General features: G+C 31.8%; 2 protein-coding genes across 2 annotated transcripts; one reads left to right on the top strand and one right to left on the bottom strand.

Moving 5' to 3' along the window:
• Positions 1–1522: 1522 nt before the first annotated feature.
• Positions 1523–2083, bottom strand: LOTGIDRAFT_56788 (hypothetical protein; the record flags this gene model as incomplete). The annotated part of the gene is made up of 1 exon (XM_009062166.1): positions 1523–2083. A coding segment is annotated over one exon (561 nt), but the record flags the coding sequence as incomplete, so codon positions are not given.
• Positions 2084–13459: 11376 nt separating this feature from the next.
• Positions 13460–18766, top strand: LOTGIDRAFT_206850 (hypothetical protein). Its single transcript, XM_009062219.1, has 8 exons — positions 13460–13614; positions 13800–13994; positions 14197–14472; positions 14744–15014; positions 16022–16127; positions 16283–16582; positions 17174–17364; positions 17673–18766. The coding sequence occupies exons 1-8, from the start codon at positions 13515–13517 to the stop codon at positions 17773–17775; spliced, it is 1542 nt and encodes a 513-aa protein (XP_009060467.1). The 5' UTR covers positions 13460–13514; the 3' UTR covers positions 17776–18766.
• The last annotated feature ends 586 nt before the right edge of the window (positions 18767–19352 follow it).

Here is a 19352-nt window from a genome sequence, read left to right as displayed (position 1 = left end):
GTTTTTACTCCAATCACACACTCTATAGCCTAACGTATAATATTTAATTTGTGATTTTATAGAAATATTTTCTCTTAATATATCATAAATATGGCTATTGCCTTTATTTTTCTCAAACAGTAGTTCTAAATGAAACGGGACAAAAGGGCGACATATAGTTGTAGTAGGACCTTCTATATTAATCGTATTCATATATGATTTAATTGCTTTTATCAAAGAGATGTGTTCTAAAAAATTTGTTTATAAACTAGGATATTTATGTTGGAACTCATTAAAATTTACAAAATCTCCATCTTCATTCCAGAGATCGGAGATAAAAATAATATTATGGTTAAAATATCTTGAGTAAAACATAGATTTATTATCAAGTTTTATAGAATGATTTCGCCAAATTACTGTTTTACCAAAATTTGCTTTGTCTTTCGGCTTATTTTTTTCGTTAATTTGAATCCAACATTTTAAGACATCTTTCCAGAAATGATTTTTAATATCTTCCACGTTCAGTTCTATATATGAATTGCCAAGTACTGTTACGTTTAAGACCAGTACTACATTCAAATAATTGTACCCACTTTCTCTCTGACGTAACAAGTCGTTTTATCCAAGTTGATTTTAACGAAATTACAAATTTACCTAAATCTACCATGTTCAAACCACCTTTTTCATAAGATTGTTTAATTGATTTTCTACTAATTTTATGGGGTTTGTCATTCCAGATGAATTTGAAAAATTTTGTATTGAGTGATTTTATAAAGGATGTGTCTGGATCTGGAAGCGAAATAAATAGATGAGTTAATTTTGGAATAATCAAAGACTTCAGAACAGTAATTTTTCCTAAAGGAGTTAGATAGCGGACTGACCATTGATTTATAAGTGAATTTATAGAATCTAATTTTGAATCGTAATTTATAGCTGATAATTTATTTAAATCTGTAGTAAATCTAAAACCTAAAAAATCAAAATTGTCTGACCCCCATGAAAGTTTCCATTTACCGTGGTGGTAAACCTCTTGTGAAAATTTCTTGTTGCCAATCCATACTGCCTTTGTTTTTTGAAAAATTTATTTTTAAACCGGATAAGTCAGCGAAAAAGTCTAAAATGGTTAAAGTGGCCTTAATAGATTCTGGAGTGCCATCTAAAATAAACGTATCATCGGCATATTGCGATAATTTGAATTCCACATAAAATGTCCTTTTGATTTTTCATTCCTAATTTCTGTTAATTCTTGTTTTAAAGAGTCAAGTTTGTCTACTTCAGAGTTTGTTATGCAATCTTCTAATAATAGTATTTCATTTTCAATTTTATTTTCTCTCTCTCTTCTACATTTATTTTTGTATGCTGAAAATGAAATTGTTTTTGATCTGATTTCCATTAATAACACTTCAAGAAAATCTTGATCGTTTATAGTAAAACATAAATCGTTATTTGGTATAAGTTCTATATTAGCTATATTGTAAACAGGCAAAGCATATTGAATTTTAATCATTTTGATTCTTTCTTTAATACATTGAACATAACTTAAATCAGAAAGTAGGCTATTGTTAAATTTCCAAATTCCGTTTCCTTTTAAAAACTTTTTAAATTTAAGTTGTAAAACAATTCCCGAATGGTCAGACCGATAGCTGTTTTCAAATTTATGTTTTGATAAAAATTGTACGAGGCCGGTTGAAGTTAAAAAATAATCAAGGCTTGCATGTTTTTGAGGATTTCTTTTACGCCAAGTATATCTTATAAGGGAGGGATATAAATCTCTGAACACATCTCTTATATCATACACTTCCATCCATTTTAAAAAATTTTCGCGCGCTTTCGGGTTGTTTATGTGTTTATAATTTTTACAATCTAAGTCTGGGTTTAAAACAAGGTTAAAATCGCCACAGATAATAAAATTTTGATTTCCAATAAGTTCTATAGTCTCAAATAGCGTGTCATAAGATTTTGGATTATCATCATTTGGTCCGTATAAATTTATTAGAGTCAATCTAAAATCTTCAATGGAAAGGTCTAAAAAGAGTGCATGTTCAATGCGAAAGGTGTTATGTAACTTGAAATTGAAATTATTATTAAAAAGTATGGCTAACCCCCTAGCATTTGTTCGATATGAATGGAATGAGCAATTGTAACCCCATTGGGTTTGAATAAAATTTTCTTGAAGGTGACAAAAATGTGTGTCTTGGAGACAGTAAATATTATAATTCTAAGACTTTAATAGATTTAGAACATCTCTTCTTTTTGCGGAATCTCCTAAGCACTGACAATTTACTGACATAATACTGATATCACTCATTATTGTTTAAAGACAGGATTACTGTAAATAGAGTTGACGGACAAGAAGACAGGCAAAAAGGACAGTGACATTACATACAGATAGAAGAGAATAAGAAAAGTAGGAGAGCAGGTAACTGAGAAACAAGCGCGCCAAATATGGTATGTTACACATTAGTTGTGCACACTTCAACCTCAGTATTGCTTCCGGACAATAAAAAGAAATATATTGTAATATGTCAAAAGAACAGATCATACAAGTAAATATAATAGGACAAAAAAACAGAAAAAACATAATTATTTACGAAGATATTCTTTAAAAAGGGGAGAGAATCGATTTTGGCAAATGTCTTATACTGTGAATACCAAAAATAGTAGTTTTTAAATTTTACCAATTTTGTATCGAAATAATAAATTTAGGCTACCCCTTTGACCAACCGTTACTGGTTTCACACAGTTTATACATCTCCATCTTCGAAGCAAGATCTAATTTTTGGTACCAAAAAAACTGAAATTAGGTTGACAGTTGATGAATTTGAATAGTTTAAAAGAAAGAATTTTAAGAGTTTACTTTCCTGTTGTTTTGTCTATAAATAGAATAGTTATGAACAATGCAAAAATAACATCTAGTGCTATGGTAAGTTGAGACCATGAAAGGGGGTGGGGGGAGTGACGGTATATATTACGTACAATATATAACATCAACGGATCGAATTTTAACTCTCATGGGAAATACTTCCTACTTATCATACATTTTCAAGTTCTAAATTTCAAATGGCAAAAAACTGGTTGATCTAAAAAATATTATTGGTATAGGAGAATAATATAAGAATTAATTGTTATGTGACAGGAGTGATAAATAAAATAATCAAAATAATAACTGACTTTTGTAATTATTATCTACATTGGATAGGATATACCAAAATTGCTGCATATTCATGAGCTCCTAGATACCATTTTAAAGGGTAGCAATGTCTCCATAAGTTGAGATGGCAATATTTTGCCACAAGACAATATAGATTAAATCACTTTAAGTGGAGGGAGGCAATTACTTTTCATCATGTAATATTTTACATGTCAAATTTTAGTTTTCAATGTTCTTGAGTGCATTAAACATTATTTGCCAAATTCATTGCATTATCAAGTTTTAAATTTCTCATGACATAATTTGTGTATAAATGGGTTTGTGGTCTGACAGGGATAAAGAAGAAGCAGCCTGAAACAAAAAGATCCATTTGATCTGGAGCAAATTAATACATAATATGGCTAACACCACAAAATTGTGACATATTTATGAGATTGAATGGATATCAATATTATAGATAAGTGTAAAGGATTGTTGTTTTTAAATCTAAATTTGTAAACTATGTAAAGGTGATGGGAACTGGTTGAATAACATGTTACAAATTTCAGTTTTTCACTGTCTTGAGAAGATTTAGCATACACTGCACAATTATTGTGTTTCCTGGAGTATTGTTCATTATAGTTTGATGTTTTCAGTGCATCCTTTGATCTGGTATCCACAACTGATAGTTGGTTTTTTAAATCTGTCACAGACTTTTCCAACAATCTAACCTTTTCTCTCAGGAGTTCATTTTCCACAGCTACTGAGTTTACATCCTCTTGAAGTTGGTCTGTTTTGCTGCTAGTTTGCTCCAGAACATCTAGTTTGAAGGAATCCAAAAGTTTACTCACAATGGTGTTTACAATGTTAACTATTTCGTTCTTGTTGATGGATTCTTTCAGAGTTGATTTTATATCATTCAGTTCTGAGAGTATTTTCCCCATATTTATATTTTCTTCATCAGTTTCTGCATTTGAAGGGTTGGTCTTATTTCCTGATGATGATCTTGTCGGTAGAGGCATCTTGGAAATTAATTATCTATAGACTATTGCTTGAGGAAAAATACAAGTTTTCTTTTCCAAAGATATCAGCTATAATTTTATGGATGTCGAAGGAAAAACACACACTTGATAGCTTGATGGTTATAAATGTTTCCACACACTTTTGGTCGAAGTATCACAATATATTTAGTAGTAAAAACTTTAAAAAATCGGAGAGCAAGATAAACTTTACTTTTACTCTGCCAATTTACCGGATTTTCCTTTTTTGAAGATACTTGATTAGGTAGTACATTTGATGGTTAATGCACTATGAGTCATTTTGGAAATTTATTGAAACCCCTTAACATATTTTTTCCTTTATCTTTGATATTGATTTTTATTTTAGAAACGAAGGTGGTTCTAATCAAACTAATTTAGCATTTCTACTCTCATTTGATGAAGTTGAATCCAATGCTATGTCTGCAGGCTCTTCAACAGACCCTCCATCTTTTACTGTTGGTAAGTTTCTTTCTGTCAACATGTTATTTTATAATTGTTCTGTGGAAAACATGGATACAAATTTACATTTTTATTTGTCCACATGAAAATCTGGTGATACATTGCTGTCACCCCTGTCTGTCTGTCAACATTTCTTGTTGGCACAATAGAAGCTACAATTTTCAATGGATTTTGATGAAACTGGGTGTGAGCTTTGGAATTGATAAGATCTCTCTTAAGTTTGAATTTTGCGATTTTTCAATTGACGGTTTTTGAGTTGTTACCCTTAACTTACCGCTAGTCAAAATGTGTAGAATTTGTTAGACTACAGTTTCACTCTGATTACAGTGAAATTTGGCATGCCTGGCAAGCTATCTTTGTTTCATTGTATATTGTTAATTGGGCATATGACATTCCAAGAAGAATATTTATTATAAATGTTGTTATTTGTAGGAGGTCCATCAACTATTGTATCGACTGCCTCCAGTTCCTCAGATAGGTAAGTGCAGTGCCTGAAAATTTTTGGGGCAAGTAAAATATTTTTGCTGCATTTTTATGAACGTTTCAGTACTATTTTTTCTCATTGCTCTATTTTGTTAATATATGATAATACTTCACCCTGACCTTCGGCATATGTAATCATTCACTTCAATTTATGAAGTTATACGGAGCAAGGACTGTTCATTCCAAACTGCTGGTTAGCTTCATAATGTTCAGTTAGTTTTTATACGCCCACACGTAAGATGTCAATGTCATTATGAAGATGATCCCTATTGATTTTCGTGATGATCGGATAATTTTTCACCGAAATATCGTGTCTGACTTGACGTTTTTCTCTATTAGCTATATTGTGCAACTCGTGCTCACTCTACAGGCTACAATTTTTTACAGATTCTTTTGATTTTTATTTTGTATGTCAATGTCATTATGAAGATGATCCCTATCGATTTTCGCGATGATCGGATAATATTTCACCGAAATATCGTGTCTGACTTGACGTTTCACTATGAAGATGAGATCCCTATTGATTTTCATGATGATCTATCGATTGTCATGATGATCGGATAATTTTTCACCGAAATATCGTGTCTGACCTGACGTTTTACTCTATTAGCTATATTGTGCAACTCGTGCTCACTCTACAGGCTACAATTGTTTACAGATTCTTTTGATTTTTATTTTGTATGTCAATGTCATTATGAAGATGATCCCTATCGATTTTCGCGATGATCGGATAATATTTCACCGAAATATCGTGTCTGACTTGACGTTTCACTCTTTTAGCTATATTGTGCAACCCTGTAGTCACTAAAGACTGTTTAATCATTTCTGACAGCTGCCAGTGGGCGTATGTTACCTTGCCTGGCAAGCTATCTTTAGAAGAATGATGAACATTTTCTATCGAAATACTATCGACTTTATTATATAAACTTGGTTATTGCAAGTGTGTGTTCATAAAAAATGTGATATAACTCCAGAAATTGTACCGTACATTTTCGGTATTTTCAATAGAAAATTGCATGTAAAAAACGACAATTTACGATGTTTTCTCGACTGCAATACAGACAGGTGAACAACTATTTAAGAATTCTTATTATTCAAATAGGCCATAGAAATTATTTATATTTCTGGTGTTTATCATGGAACGATAAAGCCGTAAAACAATAGATAATTAAAACATATCTTGTTAAAGAATTCTAAGAAAAGAAAAATAAGGCATCGAAAAAATTTCACTATAAAAGATGTCTATTCACATCAGCCAATGAATTTCTTACTTTCATAATTTTTTACTTTCGGTTTTAAGAATCCTCGCGCTAATCATAACTTCGGGCGGTGCTAATTTAACATGAAGCTTGATAATTTCCCCCGGGCCCAGTGTATGGTATCGGTATCTAATTCCTTTATTTTTATACGCCCACACGTAAGATGGGCATATATTGTAATCACCCCGTCGGTCCGTCCGTCCGTCCGTTCACATTTGGCTCGTGCTCACTCTACAGGCTACAGTTCTTTATGGATTCTTTTGATTTTTATTTTGTATGTCAATGTTGTTATGAAGATGATCCCTATTGATTTTCGTGATGATCTGATAATTTTTCACTGAAATATCGTGTCTGACTTTTGAGTTATTGCCCTTGACCTATGAAAAACGTGTCAAAATTTGTTTGTGAATACAATAGAGACTGCAGTTTTCATCTGATTTAAATGAAATTTGGTGTGATTATTTATAATAAAATCTTGGTGAAGTTCGAAGTTGACATACTTTAGGTGTTTTTGTTAGTTATTGCCCTTGACTTGACAAGTAGTCAAGGTCGTTCTGGAATGAGTTTCCCGAGGGCCGATTTGTCTTACATTGCTGTTTACGGGAGATAACATTATCCTTTTTGCTTTATGTGATAATTAGAAATAACAAAAAGATGACTATAATACAAATTTTAGCAGGGCAGTCGCCCAGACATTTTATTTTGGGCCTGTAATTACTTTTCTTTGGACAACTTTTCAGGCACTGTAAGTGTTCGTTGAGTTTCCATTAATATCATTTACAATTAACAAACTTTGTGCTCAAGGATGCATTAGATGTGTGATAAGATAAATAACCATGCATACCATTCTTTTCGATATTAGTGTGGTGATGTAAAAAGGAATTAACATATTTGTTAGATTTCTAGATCATTTCAAAGTCTATTGGTGGCCTGGGTAATTTTATGCTTACTACTTAATTCTATCCCATCATTGGTATCATTGATATATAGTATGCTACTTTCAAATTTTTCATGAGTCATGCAAAGGTTGTAGTATGTGCTGATGATTGAAATCTAATGCCACTGTTGTCTTAATGCCCTCATTGCATTATTTGTGGTGGAAGTCTAGTCCTAGTTTGATATCGCAGAAACTTTTTTGTCACTTCCTTCAATAATCATTACTATGATATATATTACTTACTTTTAGCTCTGCTTCAACACTATCAACAGATACTACTACCACATCAGCTCTATCTACTGTTCAAACACCCAACAATATAGCCAACACAGCTCCATCATCTAGTAGCGATTCCAGCTTACCAGATGGTGTAGATCCTTCATTCCTTGCAGCTTTACCAGAAAATATTCGACAGGAGGTTATAGCAGAACAACTACGTCTCCAAAGAATTCAACAGAGAGCTCAATTACAAGCACAAGCTGCTGAGAGTACTGGTACGATGGAAGTGAATCCAGAATTTTTAGCTGCTTTACCACTTGCTATACAGGAAGAGGTAAAATATCAAATCTTAAGAGATTTTGGAGAACTTGCAGGGGAATAAGAAATTTCTTCTTTTTTAAACAGTGAATTTGAAGCAGCGTATTCTGGAATCATGCTTATCCAATTGATCTGTTTGTCCATCTTTTTGTGAAATGGGCACTTCTTGAAATATGTGTGACTTTTAACTTGTAGTCTTGTTTAATATTTCTTACTGGTGATAGTTGTCTTTTTTGCAAGGTGATCACATTGAAACAAATCTGTCAGCAGACATATTGTGTTACCTTGCCTGGCAAGAATTCTTTCATTTTAAAGTTTTCGACTTTGTGCCAATATTGATGTATGAATTGTTCATTTATCTCTCTATTCTTTTTAGGAAAATATTTTTTTCTTTTGATATACATGTATAACATTCAACAAAGATACATATTAGGTATTTTATATAATAGGTTTTGGCACAACAAAGAGCAGAACAAGCAAGAGCTGCTGCACAAACTCAAACTTCAACCAACCCTGATACACCAATAGATCCAGCTGGTTTCTTTGCTACCTTACCATCTCAACTTCGACAACAAGTTTTATCAGATATGGATGAAAGTATGATAGCTGTATTACCAACAGATTTAGCTGCTGAAGCTCAAGAGTTGAGACGTGAATTAGAAGATCGACACCGAAGATTGATCCAAGAAAGATTGTTTGCACAAGCGGGTGCTGCATCTTTGTCTGCTATTTTGAGACATACTGGTAAAAATGATTAACCTAGATATCATATGGTCGACTAGATAATTTTCAATTATTTGAATAGACTCCTGCTTTCTGTAATAAAACCTTTGTTAATCTGCATACTTGCATAAAATTTAAGGAATTAATTGAAATTTTTTTTAGAAGAAAACAATTTTCAATACAAGTCGACCATATTAAAAAATTGGAAATATCCCAAAATTAATTAGTGAAACAATACTAAATGACATAATTTCAAAATGTTCATGCTAAATTAGATACTGGTTTAAATTACAACAATGGTGTGACTGAAAATAGTGAACAAGGAAAGATCATGACCATGTCATGAAATCTGTAACTTGTTTTAAGAATGAACAAAAATCTTAATTATTTTAATTTTGTTTCATTAATATCTTTTTTCTTATTTCAATTTTATTATTTTTCAGGTCTGGCATCTAGAATAGGAACCAGATATGCCATTAGAGCACCTCGATTCGGCAACCACTTGTCAACATGGGGCTCTGGAAGAATGTCACAACAAAATGCTGCCAATGCGAACAATATGAAGTTAAAGGGACGCCATTTATTAGACCATGAATCATTAACCTGTTTATTAGTGTTGTTATTTTTAGATGAACCTAAGTTAAATACGAGTAGATTACATCGAGTTCTACGTAACTTGTGTTATCATGGTGCAACTCGAGCTTGGGTTATTCGTGCTCTGTTATCAATTTTACAGAAAACTAGTGATTGTAAATTAGATAATGAAGATAAAGCAAGAACACCAAGTAAACAGAGAAAAATAACTGCGATGCAAACTGATTCTCCATCTTTAAGTCGTAGTGAGCGTAACCATGTCTCCTGGTTAAACATCAGTCAAGAAGCTGCTCTGGGATGTCGTGCCAATGTGTTTCAGATTCTGAGAAGTGGTAAAAAACATACCAATACTTCTAATACTAGTGTATCTATACATTCACAAGCTGCTCCTGTTGTTTGTCGTCATGTTCTAGACACCTTAATCTCTCTAGCTAAAATATTCCCTGGACATTTCCTACCATCTACAAGTGCTAATGATGATAATAAAGTGAAAGAAGTGCAAAAATGTGAAGAAGACAAAGACAGTGAAATAAAATCTAAAGCCAGTGGCTCTTCTAGTGGTGGAACTGTAAGTCCTAGATTAAGTAAATCAGATAAATCTGACAAGACTGAAACTGACTTCTGGGATCTATTAGTGAGATTAGATAGTGCTAGTGGTAAAAAGGGTAAAGGAATTCCCAAATTTCACAGTAGTTTGACTTCAGAAGTTGAAATTGTTAGTAGTAGTTATAACACATCACCTATAGGTCAATTAATGGCCTTCTTATCTCATTCTGTGATACGTCGTAGTCAGTTATTAACTGATAGGTTGTTAAGATTATTAGGATTAGTATCTATAGGTCTTCCTGAATCAGCTCGTAACAGATCAACTGGTAATACCACTACACCATTATCTATATTCACACCGTCAACATCCATGTCATCTAATACAACTACCACTACAGCTAGTAATATCTCTAGTCAGTCTACTGGTGAAAAACTAACAGGTACGACAAACTTCATTACTACCTTGTAATACTATATGACTATATTTATCTTCATAACTATTAAAGTAACAAATATGTCATGCGAATGATTTTACTACTTGTATTGAGATAACAATTGGAAATTTTTCCTGGATTTCTGCAATGAACAATTGTGGCTCTGGTATGATACTGAAATAAAGGCTTTTAATATGTACCATATATATTTCATACTAATAGTGATACAAGTTATTGACCATTATATTGTAGAGAGTATTGATGTTAAGGAAGATAAGATAGAAGATGATAAACCTATATTAGAAACAGAATTACAATTAGCTGTACAGGTAGCAGATCTTTGTGGCTATTTTTATATACCCAAGTCTCTCTCTCAATGTTTGTTTAGTCCATTTACGATTTGTTATACGCCCACATTTTAATATGCTGATTCCAAAAAGAAAAAGCAGGCAGCAATAACCATCCACAGAAGACTTTATGATAGGATCACCAATACCACTAGTAGTACAGTGATGCATTTGATGTAAACTGAACTTGGTGTAATAAATAATAAAACTTGACATCAAATACCATCCTTTAATACCCAACGATTTGTCAAAAAAGTTTTTACTTTGGGGAGGAGGCAATTTAGAGGCAGTAGCCTCTATCGCTTTAACAAGCTATTAGTGGACGGATTAGTTTGAATTTGGGTACATTTCGTCAAAGGATAATCAGAGTTTCAAATTATGTTAAATGAACAGGTTGTGAACTTGATAGAGGCCACAGTTTTTATCCGATTTTTATCAAATTTAATGTGTAGGTTAATAATCACGAGATCTTGGATATCTGTGTTTCATCCCTTGATACATTGAAATTATGTTATATGTGGCTTGTGAATTCAAATTTTATAAAATTGTATTCAACTTGAACATGTAAACAATACTAAATAAGTAATATATATGATGTACTCATGTTGATCAAATTTTATTGTATTCTAGGTATTAACATCTAAATCTTGTTCTGAAGAGGGTCTAGAAGATGCTACTAATTTATTGTTACAATTATCATGGGCTACACCAGCCACCAGGAATTCTGTGTTAAATTTGTTATTACAAGGAGCTAGAGAATTAGGTTTAACTGTTAGTACACATATCAGGTTGGTCTATCATTTAATATAACTGTCTTAATAGCAAGTCTATTTGATCGTTCCATTCATGCTCAGAGAACACTGAAGTATAAGATATGATCAAGACTATTCTAAACAAAAATAATTGAATTAAGTGCTTAGTGATGGCAACTGTAGAATATTTCTAAATAAATTTAACCATCAATGTAAGTTTTATCATAATTATGTTTGCAGGTGTTTATTACATGAACTACAAGAAATGAATTGTAAATTAAAAGATGATTATGATGATGATAATAGAGAGGATGTGGTACCAACACAACAATCTAAAGGTGTACTTGTTGATAGGTAGGTGTCCTTTATAGTACATCAAAACTCATTGTATCTCGAATACAGGTTTTGACATGGTCTTATTAACCCATATTAAACTAAGTCCGCTGCACTTCGGTTTGTTGATGTGGAAATGAGATTGATGCTATTTCAATCTGCTCAATCGGATCGGTAGGATGGAAATGAGGTCATGTAAACAAAACTCAAAATTGCTTTGACGCAGTCCGTTTGAAGAGATAAGAACATATTCTTTCCAAGTAAATATTCCAAAGTAAGGTTTGTTTTTATCTCGGCTTCAATTCACTTACTCATTTCTGTACTGTCCATATTAATCAAAATATTTAATGATACCCTGTTCTCTTTTTTGTTAACATTGGCAAATTAAGCGTCATAACGTGTGATTTTTTGTTATTGGCTGAAATTTTACTATCAAGACAGCAGGGCCAATTTTGATTGGACAATGTTTAAATATGAATACTTAATTTCTCTCACTTGTATTACTACAGTCGCGAGGAGTATGACGATTGGGGTTGTGGATTAGACACGATAATCAAAACTAAACGTGTTGTTGTCACGATAAGAAACATTTTGACCCAGCATTGGATATGTCTCATATGATCCCAGTTATATCCCATGATGTTTGTTCATTTGGATTGAAATACAAAATGTATAACATAAATATGGTACATTACAACCTGAAATTATTAGTGTGTTATCTTCCATTATTTGTGTCATTTCAGATTTGCTCCTGGTAATAATATCATAGTGGCTGCACCAACTAAATTTAAGACTGGACGAGAGTTGCAATTACCTTCTATGTCTCAATTAACCAGTAAAGTCTCCAGTCAACAGTTCTTCTTACGAGTATTAAAAGTTATCATACAACTCAGAGAAGCAGCAAGGGTTGCCAATAAAAATACACCTAAACCAATAACTTCAGGTTGGTATCATCTTTGTATAGAACTGAGTGAAAGGCTGAAAGCGTATTTGACGAAATACTGCAGATACATCAAATTCTTAATCTGCTCTTAAAATATTGTTTGTTTTTTGTCAGTTTTGCAACTTCTACTTAGCTTATTTAAATTTAAGGAAGTATGAATATTCTTTTAAATTATGAAGCAGATGCATATAATGAGGATTGTTATTGAAAGCTTACCTATTCCATAACATTTCATTTCAGCTACTTATGACATTTTACAAGATGAAGTGGATTCATTGTTGTCCCGTTATGATTCTGATCTATTTGGTGTACAAGGTCGAAGTTTAAATACAGCACCATCAACAACTACATCAACAACTTCAACTTCGTCAGATACAGCAACATCAACATCTAATGCAATACCATCAACATCAGAACAAACTGGTGATACACCAATGGATGTTGATCAAGCTGGTCAGTAAAATAAGTTTTGATATTCATTATATTTGACCATGTGTTTAATCAACTGATAGAGCTAAGTTTCAGAATAAAGATCTGACATATTTCTCAACATTTCAATAAAAAATACTGTCATCACCTCTGGGACAGGATGTTGAGAATGCTAATACAGTGGAGCCTCATTTATCCACACATTTCCGTTCCCCCTAAAATGGTGCAATTTAACGAATTTCCACATAGTCATGCCATAAATGAGTTATGTCCCTTCTCATTTGGACACGGGTCAAGTTTAACAAATGCAACACATGATAGACGTGTACTTTAAATGACCAATATATCATGAAGAATGTGAATATGTTTTGATAAACCTAAAATTTTATTGGTGAAGTAAATATTCAGGTGTTTTTATGCTTTATATGCCAGAAACATAACTATTGATTATTCTAAGATGAACTTAACCAGTGCTTACTGACCAGTGTGATATATTACAGGTCCTTCTCAAGATAAGAAAGAAAAGAAAGAAGAAAAGAATATACTACCTAGATTAAGTGATCAGTTAGCATTAGATGATTTATGGTCTATGTTAGGTGATTGTTTAACAGAGTTAGCTAAAACACCAGATCAACATGCTGTATTGATATTACAATCTGCTGTCGAGGCTTTCTTTATAGTACATGCTGGTAAGACCCCGTTTCTTTAACTCTGAGTAACAGAGTAGATGACAATGAAATTCTAAATTAATGTTTTGCTCCATATTTTCAAGTAAAAAATATATTTTTGAAAGTTTACATTTAAGAACTAAATATTTGAGACAGTAAATAGTGATATAGACATATTTAGCATTAAAAATGTTTATTTTGTGTAGGTGAAAAAGAAAGTAAAACAGGTGAAACTAGTAATCAGAAACGTGAAGATCAAATGGCGCATCTTAATTTAGAGATGGCACCACCATCACCTGGTATATCTGATTCACAATTATTATCTCGCGAGAACTCTGTAGCTTCAGTTTCATCATTAAATCACCTTCCTCCAGATACACAGAAATTCTTGCGCTTTGCTGGTTGGTATAATTAATTATTTTACGTTATTATTTTAAATGTAGTTTATATTGATAATCACATAACACATTAAGGATTGTTAGGTAATATTAAAACTAAAACGGTTGACAACTCAACAAGGCTTTCAACGTTAGTCGTAAAAACAAGTTAATGTTTATATAAGTATACCAAGATATATTTATTATACATGTAATAATATTTCAGAAACTCACAGAACTGTATTAAATCAGATATTAAGACAGTCCACCACACCTTTAGCTGAAGGTCCATTCTCGGTGTTAGTAGACCATACACGTATACTAGACTTTGATGTAAAAAGAAGATATTTCCGTCAAGAATTAGAACAACACGATGAAGGTTTAAGACGTGAAGATTTACCAGTGCATGTACGTAGAGAACATGTATTTGAAGATTCCTTCCGTGAACTCTTCCGGCGTTCTCCAGAAGAATGGAAACAAAGGTTCTATATTGTCTTTGAAGGCAAGTACCTGTTTATTTAAACATGACATGAACTCAAGCTCTTAAAGAAATTTTATGTTTTTACAATTTTAGATTTATAGGATTTTGCTGGTGTTTGTCTCCAAGCTCAAATTAATATCACTTGACAATTAATTGATGTAAAATGTGCTTAGCAACATGGACAATTGAGAATAAGAAAATGGCAGTATAATTTCAATGTTAAAAAAGATAGTAATTTTAGTCTTTCTCAACTGTTACTGCTGTAAATAAAATGGTATATTTTTATTGACAGGTGAAGAAGGTCAGGATGCAGGAGGTTTATTAAGAGAATGGTATTTAATTATCTCCAGAGAAATATTTAATCCTAACTACGCACTATTCCGTACATCACCTGGTGATAGAGTAACATACACAATCAATCCATCATCACATTGTAATTCTAATCATCTCAGTTATTTTAAATTTGTGGGAAGAATTATTGCTAAAGCTGTCTATGACAATAAGTTATTAGAATGTTATTNTACTAGATCATTCTATAAACATCTACTAGGATTACAAGTCAAGTAAGTTAACAGATTTTTATATGCCCACATGAAATGGGGGGTGTATATTGCCGTCACCCATGTCCGTCCGTCCACAATTGCTCGTAAACACTCTACAAGACACAATTCTTGATGGATTTTGACCAAACTTGGTATGAGTGTTCGTAATCACCCAAGGATGAACCCTATTAAAAATCAGAAGAATCGAAAAATATTTAGTATAAGTTATTCCCCTTGTTCTTGAAAACGCGTTCAATTTTTAGCTCATAAACACTCTAGTAGGGACAATTCTTGATGGATTTTAACGAAACATGGTATGAGTGTTCATAATCACCCAAGTATGAACCCTATTGAAAATCAGAAAAATATTTAGTATGAGTTATTGCCCTTGCTATTGAAAACACATTTAATTGTTAGCTCGTAAACACTCTAGAAGGCACAATTCTTGATGGATTTGATGAAACTTGGTGTGAATGTTCATAATCACACAAGGATGAACCCTATTGAAAATCAGAAGAAATGAAAAATATTTAGTATGAGTTATTGCCCTTGTTCTTGAAAACACTTTCAAATTTAGCTCTTAAACACTAAAAGGCATGATTCTGGCTGGATTTTGACAACAAAATTATGAATTCTGGACTTATTTTGAACTCATCTTTCAATAATCTTGCTGATTGGCTGTTCTCTAGGATGTCTCTTTTGTTAGTATCAGTTCATTAGCATTATGTAAAAATGTTATATATTTTTGCGGCAATTTAGTGCCTTAAATTGTTGTTACATTAAATAAATATTTAAACATGTATTCGAGTTGATTTAATTATAAGGAATGACCTGAACACTTTTTCAATTTATAGATGTATAAACAGAAAAAAACCTCTGAAGACTGTATAAATCTCTATAGCTTATGTAGTTTATGCATCAATAAACTGAAAAAATGTTCAGGTAATTCCTTAAATAAACAAAGAGTTTTGACTAACTTTGGATCTCACTACAGATATAAAGTTGAAATATTGTTGTTATCATTACAGATATAATGACATGGAAAGTGAAGACTATTCATTCTACTCTGGTTTAGTTTTTCTACTAGAAAACACTGTTGATAAATTGGGTTATGAGTTATCATTTAGTACTGAGGTAAGATTAAACAAAACCAGTTATTTTATTGTATTTCAATATGAAGAATTAATTTGTTCAAATGCACTATTATTGCTGTGCCATGACATGGAGTAAGAATGATTAAAGCATTGTTTTTCTTCCTTTGATATATGCAATGGATATCTTTATTATAGATACAAGAGTTTGGTGTCACCGAATCTAGAGATTTAAAACCTAATGGTAGAAATATACCAGTTACAGAGGAGAATAAGAGGGAATATGTTAAATTAGTTTGTCAAATGAGGATGACAGCTGATATCAGAAAACAATTAAATGCTTTCTTAGAAGGGTTTTATGATATTATACCTAAGAAATTAGTGTCTATATTTACTGAACAAGAAATAGAGTTATTAATATCAGGATTACCTACTATAGATATTGATGATTTGAAAGCTAATTCAGAATATCATAAATATCAAGCCACATCACTACAGGTTTGTTCATTTGTCTTCATTTATAGTAGCAACAAGAAATATAGCCTATATGTATAAATGAAATATTGTCAAACCCAGTCATAAAGTGGCTTCTGAGAAGGTTAGCAAGCTTGTGACTTTTGAAGTCAATAAAGTTTTTACACTTGGGCTTATTAACTAAAAACTAATATTTGAAAGGCTGATCATTGAAGACAATTTAATACAAAAAAAAAGTTATAGGGATTGTAAAGAGGTTTGATATTGTATGTGTATTGAGACACAGATTGCATCAATTTGCACCATCCCAATTTTAATCAGACGTCTGTGGTTCCTGCAATTCCACTAAAGCTAAATGTTTGATGTCACTAATCCCAAAGGACCTCATGAGATACAAGCATATTTGTGATAAGTGACGTCAACAAGCTCTTAGTTGAATTGCAGACACTACAAATTGGAATGGTGCAAATTGGTGCGGTCAGTGTTCCCAATACACATAAAAAAAACTTAGAAAAACCTTTTTACAATCCTTATAAGGTATTGTAAGCATTATCATCATTTAGTAAGTTATGGACAAAAATGTTTACTAGTAGTATCATTTATGATTTGCTTTAGATTCAATGGTTTTGGAGAGCATTAAGATCATTTGATCAAGCTGAACGAGCTAACTTCTTACAGTTTGTTACTGGTACATCTAAAGTACCACTTCAAGGCTTTGCTTATCTAGAGGGTATGAATGGTATACAGAAGTTTCAAATACATAGAGATGATCGATCTACAGATAGGTTACCTACAGCACATACCTGGTAAATATTTATTTCTTATATTCATATGTATCATGATTATATTGGCTAATTTTCACTGCCTCAATAGTTTATTTTTATGTAAGAGACGGGCATCAGCAGTGTGACAAAATTGAGTTTTTCTTAATTACACACTTTCTTCAAACTAAAATAAAGTATTCATTAGAAACCTGGTCTAACAATAAGCATGATTTGACCAAGAAGATGTGACACCCATCTTTGTATGATTGTTATTTTATCCGAAGCAGCATAACAATTTATCAACTATGATCAACAGCAAAGACTAAGTTAGTGTATTTATTTAATTTCAGTTTTAATCAATTAGATTTACCAGCTTATGAAACATATGACAAGTTACGTCACCAACTATTATTAGCAGTCAGTGAATGTTCAGAAGGATTTGGGTTGGCTTAAATCATTTATTGTGATTAATATTTATGGTGAAGTGCTTTAAAAAGACATTACCTTCATATTTTTTGAAAAACCTGCTTCATGTTAAAGGGACATTCCGCTTTTTTTATATAATCTTTTAACTTCGTTATGCTGTTTGCAAGCTTGAAAACTAATGGACGGAGTTGAGTAAAATAAACAACTAATTTAGAGAATTATGTTTTCTTCATATTCTAAATATTTCAACTAAATATAAAGAGCCATTATAAAGCCAATCACAGAAACTAGGTCAAACTGCTTGATTAACAATTAGTACTCTCAGTTTTTGATTAACTTCTTAAAACATATTCAGTTTGATCAAGTAGATACATAGATATGGATAGCATACTTTAGAAATATTTTAGGTATAATGTACGACGTTTTTGATAATGAAAATGTTTTACAAAAAAGCGGAATGCCCCTACAAGTTTCAAAATTTTTAACAAAAAAAGGTGAATGTGAACTTCTTGCTTCAAGAGCAGAATTAGCATGGTTCGTTAATACTAACATATTTGTAATAGCCTTGACAAAAAAAAAGTTTTGAAAAATATATATTTAAAAAAAAAAAAAAGAATAAATATACAGGACTTCAATTAAAACTAATACTGGGATTTGTCTGTCTATATTCTTAATGTTCAAATTTCCAAATATCCAGTTCATTTCAAAATGATACAATGAAAATTTTGTAAATAATAAAATGATTTAGGTTGTTGTATGTATGTAAATGTTTGTATACATGTATCATATGATTGAGTTTGTTTGGAGTTAATATAAATGTAAACAAATAAATTTACACCCTATTTTGTTTGAATTACCTATAAGAGTAGTGCTGGATTATGGTATGTTATTTAATTTATTGTACAGATTATTATGGTAATAAGAATATAGTTGTATATCTATTAAAGATTTAATCTAGACCAATATAATGCTGTATATTTCTTCTAATGTTAAATAAAGTTCTCATTACATCCAGAAATTTAAGTTGGTATTTTTATCAGAATTAGTGAGTGACTCGATCCCTCATCTGGTGACTTTTGTTGTTGGTACACATGCTCATCAGTTTGCATTCAGCATTCTCACAAGCTCATGAGGGAAATAATTATATCTTAAATATATTCTTCAGAAGAAGGAAAACATAAACTTTCAGTTCAGAAAGAAATTAAAAGCATTTAATTTTACGATGATAGAAGTCATTTGAATAATTTCTCCTAATCACCACATTTGGACTCTTTTTACAAAAGTCGATTAATCTCCGTTTACCATGATATTTTTAAATATTGCACCTGTGGATCACACAATTGTAAGTGTATGCATATTGTTGTTTTTATACGCCCACATGGAATTGTGGACGTATATTGCTGTCGCCCCTGTACGTCCGTCGGCCCCTCCGTCCACATTTCTTGTATGCACGATAGAGGTTACAGCATTAATCTGATCTTGATGAAACTTGGTATGCATGTATATAATGATGAGATTTCGGTCAAGTTCGAAATAGGTAATATTGGGATGACCGGTTTCAGAGCTATTGCCCTTGACTTTGTAAAAACGCCTTAAATTTGTCT

The sequence above is a fragment of the Lottia gigantea genome, assembly GCF_000327385.1.
Source record: "Lottia gigantea unplaced genomic scaffold LOTGIsca_50, whole genome shotgun sequence".
In the NCBI taxonomy this organism is placed as follows: Eukaryota; Metazoa; Mollusca; class Gastropoda; family Lottiidae; genus Lottia; species Lottia gigantea.
This window is presented reverse-complemented; position numbering and strand designations above follow the sequence as displayed.